The sequence below is a fragment of the Merops nubicus genome, unplaced genomic scaffold (genome assembly GCF_000691845.1).
Source record: "Merops nubicus isolate BGI_N331 unplaced genomic scaffold, ASM69184v1 scaffold15496, whole genome shotgun sequence".
NCBI lineage: Eukaryota > Metazoa > Chordata > Aves > Coraciiformes > Meropidae > Merops > Merops nubicus.
The window spans coordinates 5,955-14,654 of NW_008615747.1; the positions used below are offsets into that span (position 1 = coordinate 5,955).

At 37.6% G+C, this 8,700-nt stretch overlaps 1 protein-coding gene across 1 annotated transcript in view; it reads left to right on the forward strand.

The window, feature by feature from the left end:
* TMEM106B (transmembrane protein 106B) overlaps positions 1–7,394 on the forward strand; it is a 10,441-nt gene extending 3,047 nt beyond the window's left edge. The window contains exons 2-7 of the mRNA XM_008942630.1: positions 4–67; positions 1,662–1,821; positions 2,660–2,800; positions 2,889–2,938; positions 5,982–6,035; positions 6,815–7,394. Of these exons, the coding sequence (XP_008940878.1) occupies positions 4–67; positions 1,662–1,821; positions 2,660–2,800; positions 2,889–2,938; positions 5,982–6,035; positions 6,815–6,953 (608 nt within the window). The 3' untranslated portion in view covers positions 6,954–7,394. The remainder of the gene's footprint in view (positions 1–3; positions 68–1,661; positions 1,822–2,659; positions 2,801–2,888; positions 2,939–5,981; positions 6,036–6,814) is intronic.
* Positions 7,395–8,700: the final 1,306 nt, after the last annotated feature.

Consider the following 8,700-nt stretch of genomic DNA (forward strand, 5'->3'; position numbering starts at 1 on the left):
CAGGGCAGGAAAATCAGCTGGTAGCATTAATTCCTTACAGTGATCAGAGACTGAGGCCGAGAAGAACGTAAGTTAATAGTTTGTTGTGATACATGAATCTACAGTTAATTTTTAATTTCTAGTTAAAATTCAGCAATTTAAAGGAGATAATGTTAAGAAGAGTCAAGCAAAAATCACTGGAATATTTTCTTGCATTCAATATTTGAAAGAACCTTGCTGGTGAGTAGCATCAGCCTTAACCTCTAACTCTTGAAGAGGTAGTTAAGAGGTGTGCATACTCCCATCACAGTATGTCTTACAAAGCCAAGTAATACTGTATGATCTACATGAAGAGATATCTGAATGTCTGCAGTAATTATCCAAGTATTTATCAATCTCTGTAGCATCTTAATTGATCTCAGCAGATACATCTTCAGTGTTAGTCTGAGTAAAGTGAAAACTTCTTTGAGATGCCACTAAGAAGTTTATACTACTCAGAAATTAATTTATAAATCTCTGAGCAGCTAGCAAAATCAGGAAATTCATAATTCTGATATAGCATATTTAATTTTTTTTTCCCTAGGGTCTACTTAAAGGTTTAATTACAGGGCTCAGGGCTTCTTGTTCTGACACTTTTGGGTTTTTTGGGTTTTTTTTTTTGTAATGTTTGGATGTTTCTGCAGTAAATAGTAATGATTGCCAAGGAGACAGAGAGAAAGAAAGCAACAACAACAACAAAAAATAAGTCACTTCACATAATACTATCCTGGACTATGTATCTGATGAATAGTAGTACAAATCTGAAATGTGATGTAAATCATGGATTTACAGAATGGTGGGGGTTGGAAGGGACTTACAGAGATCATCCAGTCCATCCCCCTGCCAAATCAGGTTCATCTAGAGCATGTTGCACAGGAACACAGTCAGGTGGGTTTTGAAAGTCTCCAGAGGAGGGGATTCGGAGCCTCTCTGGGCAGCCTGTTCCAATGCTCTGTCACCCTCACAGTGAAGTTTTTTCCTTATGTTTAGGTGGGACCTCCTGTGTTCTAGTTTGTGCCTGTTGCGCCTTGTCCTATCGCTGGGCACCACTGGAAAGAGATGTTACTTTTATGTTTGAATTTTGAGAAAAGCAGAGCTGCAGTAGAACCCTTTATTTGTGTGGGTTTTTTTATTATCATGCACACACCACTTTTATATTAGGTTAATTGTGACTTTCCTGTTCTTAGCAAAAGTCTAACACTTTCCCTGGAAGTCTTTATGAGAGAGAATCCTATGTAAGTCATACAAGAGCTTTGTTCTTTCTGGGTGTGTTGTGCAAATATCCCTCAGAATGACAAAAGTTCAGTAAAAACAGATTTTAAGAGGAAGTGCTTATGTTTTAAACCACATCAATATTTACTTCTTCTGTTTTCCTCTAAGTTACAAATGTTGGAATAACCACATGTTTTGAAACTTGATTTCTGGTGTGTATACAAGGGTAACTTCTCTGAGTCATGGATGTGAAGTGCAGCATAGCTGCTTTTTTTTTTTTCCTCCTTTGGAAGCTGTTGGAAGCTAGAAACAGAGTGAACTGGTATTGGGTAGTCATGCTCCTTATCACTTAAAATAACATGCCACTGCTGAGTAATGTACTTTGTACTTTTCACTCTGAAATGTGCTTTTTTTTTTTTTTTTTAACCCAGAAAGCTCTATGTGACTGCTTCTGTAATTGTATGTTTACTGCTGTCTGGGCTGGCTGTATTCTTCCTGTTCCCTCGCTCAATCGACGTTGAATACATCGGTGTGAAGTCAGTCTATGTTAATTATGAACAGGGCAGACGTATAATATATCTAAATATTACAGTAAGTCTAAGCTCTCTGAATATTTCTACTAGGTCAATGCAGCAAGAGATACTACTGGGACAGTTTAATAGACAGAAGTTGTGGTCTAGCTGGTAATATTAGTCCCTGAAGAAATACAAACAGATACACTGAGCAGTTTGAAAAATGTGACTGGACCTGCTATGCCTGGTTCCTGTAGCTCTAGCTAAATAGAGGTGTTGTTGCAAGCTACCATTGGCTCATCTATTTTCATGGGAACAGTGACTTTGGAGTTCTCTGCATTGTTTTTGGAATCTGAGTAAAATGTAGCATGTGTATATACAAATGTAATTAAATGCTGCTCTGATGTCTGCATATATCTAAAGTGGTTTTGAGGAAAAAGGATTAAAACACCTTAAAACTTAAAGGAGTTCTTTCCACACGCTTCTTGACTTCTTGGTAATACAGTCAATACAGGATTGCCTAAAGATTCTTGGTAGAGTTGTTTGTTGTAAAATAAAGCAAAGCAGCCATAGGAGGAAAAGGTCCTGTGGTAGCTAAATTTCCTGGAAGAAATAATTGAGGATAGGAAGAAATGCAGTATTTGATGTGGCCACTGGGGAAGTTGTGCAGAAACTTGTGCTGCACCATATATTGACTTAAAAAAAAAAAAAAAAAAAAAATCAGTCCCTGAGAAGGGGTGAAGTGATTGTCCCTTACTTGACTACAACCCTAGTCCTACAAGGCAGGAAAATATATTTGCATAATTTCAGGTATTATTGTTTCAGGCACAAGTTTCAAAATGTGTGCTCATCAAGATACACAGAATGGATAGCTGTTAATATTTTCTGTTTGTTCTTGGGTTTGTTTTCTTTTTTAGAACACACTAAATATAACAAACAACAACTACTATTCTGTTGAAGTGGCAAATATTACAGCCCAAGTTCAGTTTTCAAAAACAGTTATTGGTAAAGCACGGCTAAACAACATCACCAACATTGGTCCTCTGGATATGAAACAGGTAAATAGGATAGGCTTTCAAAGCCAAATATGTGCTAATTGCATATAAATCTATTAATTTGTGTTTTCATTATTTTTTTTTTTTTCAGATTGACTATATGGTGCCCACAGTGATACAAGATGAAATGAGCTACATGTTGTAAGTGTACTTGACTCTAATTATCACATGGGTCTTACTAAAAATTATGGTGGTACTAAAAATTGCTTTTTTTCAAAGTCAGCAGAAATGTATTTGCCGAGAAGCTGTAGCATTTTGTGTGTGTTTAATAGTACTGAATAATATTTAAACCACAGTTTTTTCAGTAGTTCCTTATAGGGGCTTGCTGTTCCTGGCTCTCAGCACTTTGAATGTTATCTCTTATCACAGTGCTTTAGGCCTTGGCAATAGCTAGAGCCTGCTGCTTTGGAGGGTGAAAGAGCAGGTGTGTTCCCCTAACAAGTTCTCTAGTAACTTTACCACGAATTTCGCTGGTGGTAGAGGGAATTTGTATTTAATTCTATATAAATGATAGGATAATTTGTATTTCTTGTCTTTGACCACATGTATACAATGGTAAGCAGTGTTTAAGAACCCCTGTCCTTTAAGGGGTTTTATTCATAGCTTATGAAAGTTCATTTGACTAGGAGACTGTTAGCTCAGTATATCTTGGTAATAAATCCAAATGTTAGTTCTCTTACACTGAAATGCAGACTGAACAGATGGAGTTAACTACTGAGATCGAGGTCTGTGTGCAGTTCCAGTGATGCCAGCCCCTCTGGGGTGGAAGAGAACCTTACAGCTTTGAAGTGTTGGAATAAATTGAATTGGGAATGAACAACAGTATCTGCAACTTTCACCTGAAAACTGGTGACTCAGCTGAGGAAAACCTGGATTATTTTGGTTGTGCAGACAGATGCAGACAGGCAAAAGCTGCTCTGCCTGCAGCCTGAACTGAGTGTATTTCAGGCTCTTCTGCTTGATAGCGGCAGCCTCGGCAGTAGCACAGAACAATGATGTGCTCACTGGTCCAGCTCAGAGGTGCACTGTGCAGACTTGGAGTAGAGGCCAAGAAACTTGGGTGTCAGTGCTGGTAGTCTGTAATGTGGACTCGCCCTCCTTCAGGACAGTTAGCGATTGTCAATGTTACTAGATGAGCAGACTAACAGGGGGTTTGAGTTCAGGTTCATTACTTCATCTCAGTGGTGCTAAGCATAGGCTATAACTAGTAATAGGAGACCCTTAACTACAGAAGCTTGTGTCAGTTAAGGATCTAAGTTTATGTACAGGCTGCTGCATCAAGGTCCTAGTGCCTGTGGGCAGCAGCTACTAGCTTTCTTGTGATGTGTTTAAAATGTACTAAACAATTAGGGCCACACAGAAAACTATAGTTATTTTCCCCAGATTTTCTACATATTACACAGTTGGTATTAGTTGACCTCCATGACCTGTTGACTGTTGTTAACAGATTTCTGCTCTTTTACTGTATTGTGAGTCTAGAAAGCCTGCATTCACTGTGTGGAGCAACCCTGGAGACAGCAAGTGAGTTTCCATAGTTTTAACACCCAGCCAATGTAGCTTCAGCTGCTCTTACTGGGGTGATATGTTTGTTACTGTGTTGGATTTTTTTTTCTCCACACACAATTACTTAACTTTACAGTAAAGGTGCTTGTATAATTTTTGCAGTACAGTTAAGTCATTGTTTCCCCAGCTAGTCAATTCAGGATTTGAGTTAGTCATAACTACCTAGTTGTTTGGATCCTGGAGAGTGGTCCTGTAAAGCCAGCTGAGGTTGAATACAGGAGATCTTAGACACCTGAAGTGTCTGCATACAGTCATCTGGGTTCAGAAGACCTATATGATGAAGTTGGCATCATACAGAGCATTTCCACACATTTATTTCAAAGAGCTGGCTCAGTGTGGAGTTCACGTTCAGTGTAGTTTCCAAACTACAGTTTCGTGCTGTGGCGTGTTTGGTTTGGGGGAGGTTTTTATTGTTGGTTAGTACATTTCAGGGGTGTTTTTTTAAAACAAATTTATTTCCAGGTAATTGGGACTTTAAAAAGTCAGTATGTTTTCTCTCTGCTTGTCAGGCAGTATTTAGTGTTGGATACGAGCTGGATTTACAGGTTACAGCTTGTCTGTATTTTGGATTGGAGAACTACAATAACTGAGAATATCTGGCTTTATAGTCTAATTAAGTCCTGTTTTAAGCCTAGAAGTAAAAAAAATCAATCTCTTTGTTAGTACTATAGGTAGCAATATAAAGCAACTCTTAATACCTAACTTTTATTTGTATTTTCATGCCATTTGGACCACTTGTATTAACTGACTGTTTAATACTTCATATGTTTGTTGGTGCTGGGGAAAAGAATGTCAATGGAATACAAATCTTGTGGGTGGCTGCCATGTAGTCTTACTGCACTAAACACATGCCTCTCATTCCAGAGCTGATAAATTTGTGACAAAGAGAAATTGATTTGAGGAGGAGGGGTTGAGATGTAATATATGCTCTGTATACCTGGTGTGTAGGGCATATCAGAAAATATAAGTCTGAAAGGGCTGTCTCACTCGAGAACAGTAACTCCGACTTCAGACCCTCCGCAGATTGGTTAAGAGTTACTTTGCGTAGTACGGAATTGGATGAGTGCAAAAAAATGGGGACTTTCCTAAGCTGATACTTTTTGAGCAGGAATAGCAAGCCTTCAAGACTGTTTTCGCAGAAATTTCTGCTTTTACCTGAAAAGATGCTGAAGTTGACATAACATTGAACTTTTGCTCTAAGTTTTTTCTTTGTGTATGAATCTCGCATGAAGTGAAATTGAAGCAAAGTATGTCTGTATCCCTTCATTGTAAAAGCCTTCCTCAGTGACAAATTGATATTGACATGCTTTAATGTAGTCATCCAAGTTAACTTTGGTTAGTTTCCAAAAGGTGAAGAGTTTCACAGGGCACTTTTTTTTGCCAAGCATTACAGGTAAGCAAGCACATGTGAATGTAGTACATGTGAAAGCAAGATGGTATATGTAAAAGTAGACCTAGGTGAGTATACAGTCACTGGCAGTGCTTTTCAACAAGTATTGCAGTTACCATTGACAGCAACTCTGTAGTTTCTATAGAGATGTAACAATTTCCATTTGAAGACACAATTCTTGCTTTTTAGATAATTTGATGCAAATCTAACAAATGTGTTTCTTTTTTGCAGTGATTTCTGTACTTTAGCATCTATCAAAGTGCATAACATAGTGGTGATGATGCAGTAAGTGTGGAAACTTCTGTTTGTTGGAATTGACCTTAATTTCTTGTTTTGTCCTTTAATAGCCTTGTAATTCTCCTTAAAAATATTCTTGTAATAGTAATTCTCCTTGAAATATTACTTGGGAATACTTAATCGTGGAGTCTGTGTATTCTAGATAAAAATAAATGAACTTACTTTCTAGTGTAGTAGCTTCATTGTTCTTGAAGCAGAACTTGTCTTTTGACAGGTGTTCTGGTGGTGTAAGCATGTGAGTAGGCAGAACTGCTATTACTACATCTACTCTGCAGTGAGGCTGTAGCCATGGAGCTACTAAGGTCTCAAACACTTTGAAATGATTTTGTGTTATCAGCTGCAGTTCAAAAATTGCCAAGAGCTCTGTGATCTTGAATCAGTTAAGGCTTAGTACTCTGCCAGAGTCCACTTTTTGTTACTGATTGCATGAATAGCAGTATAATTGGGTATTCTGGGGGAGGGTGACGGGTGGGGAAGGTGTAGACCAACCATGGGTTTAGTTTTTGTTTGGTTTTTCCTTACAAAGCAAGGTAGTAATGAATAAAGCTCAGCTTTACCATCTTCTGTAGAAAAAAAGTCTATGCTCAGGGAACCTTTCATGGAGAAAATTGATAATGATAAACTAGTATTAGTTTTAATTTTATTGAAAATGTATTTTGTTCTAAAATGTCTTCCTTAAAAACTGTAGTAACGTAAAAATGCTGATCATTAGAATAGGAAACTCAAATCTCTTACAAAACACATCTTTTCTGTTTTGTCTTTTTAAGAGTGACAGTGACAACCTCCTACTTTGGCCACTCTGAGCAAATATCCCAGGAGAGATACCAGTATGTGGACTGTGGAGGAAACACAACCTACCAACTGGGCCAGTCAGAATATTTAAATGTACTTCAGCCTCTGCAATGAAAGCGCCTGTTATTGTGGGATGACTGCTGTTGATGCTTGCAGAGATCCTTTGGATAAGACTGGTACTACATGAAGGGGAGAGTATGTGCATATAAAGCATAATGAACATGGTGTCCTGTTCACTCTAGATGTAAGGAGGGAAAAGATGCAAAATGTATATAGATGCACTTGTTAAATGTGTTTTCCCCATCGGTTTGCTTTCTGTTACTGTAAGCACTTCTGTCAAGTTGTGTGGTGGGAGGGAGAGGAGGAATATCAGGTTCTTGAACTGAATTGGGACCTTTCCTTACAGTGGGGTACATCAACTTAGAGTAGTTGTGTGTATGTCTGTGTTTAGGTGAAATGTGTCACTAATGAGCATTTTAGAAAAACTGATACTTACAAATTTTATGTTTATACTTCAGTTCTTGATATTTGATTATTGAAACTGGCAGTATTACTAAAGTAACAAGATTACTTTGAGGTATTTGGGTGTGGAACTTCTATGAATAGCTCAGTGATGATTGTTCTTTATTTTGGGATTCTACTTTTCCTTTGCTACACTTGATTAGAGGTGGCATGCAGTCTGTGAAAGCCAGGAAAGCTCTCTTGGATGAAACTATACTTGAATGTGCAACTTCTAGAATATGGCATCTTTTCACTCATATTCCCTCCTGCTACCTCTGGGATGTTGTAAAGAGAATGTGTATGGTTAGATTTAAAGTTGTTTAAGAAAAAAAAAAAACAAACAACCCCCAGAATCATTACTGACAAAGGAAGAAATTGAAAGCTGTGGAAAATGAATGGGTCAAGACTTTGACAGTGTCTTTCTACTTTTTTTTAGTAAATGTTGGAGTACATCTATTAAAATGAAGATTGTGCAGTTGGAACTAGGTGGGAAACTGAGCATGGGTTTGGGCAGCTTGAAGTAAATTTTCATAACTTTTATTGTTTTAATGTACTGTGTATCTAGCTACTTATGTGTTAATATGTTGGGCAGTGTGTATTTAGTGTGCAGGCTCAGTAAGCAATGCAGTAGTTATCTGAATCTCCAGAGCACTCACAGTTCACTTCAAAGTTATGTAAGGGAGAATAAAGCAATTCTTCCTGTAAGATTAAATGCTGATGCTAACACAAATCTGACTTCTAACAAAGCTATGAAATAATTTCAGTAGTGTAGTTTGCACAGTGAGAATTTCTGGGGTTGTTATCAGTCATGGTGATTGTAAATTTTGGGTCCAAAGTTGCTTGACTTCCTAGAGCTGACTGTTCTAAGGGTTCAGTACAAAACGTTTTAATTGCCTGGATCGGGATTGTTTTATTTCTGAATTAAATAAGATGCAGCTGTAAGAGGGTACTATTGAGACTGTTGCATTGTGATGAATAATGTATTTTTAAAAACAGATATTGCAGCTTTTCTGCTGTCCATCTCCTGGAAATAAGCTATATAAAATGAGTAATAAACACTATGGGTAAAGGCTGCTGACTAATTTCTTGCAACCAACAATTTCTTGTGCTCCAGTACTTCAGAGAAGGTACACATCTTTATTACTCTGTCAGCCTTTCTTAGGTAGACCTAATTGGCTGTGTGGGGAAAAGAATATTGATGATTTAAGACAGATTTAAAAGCAATTAAATAACCATACAAAAAGCTTCTCCTGTATTTGAGTTGCTATGAGCACATACTCTGAATGTCAGTGAAAAAATTTGGAACCTAAACTGTCACTTTCATGTAATTGACAAGATGAATATGTCACCTTTTGGCTTT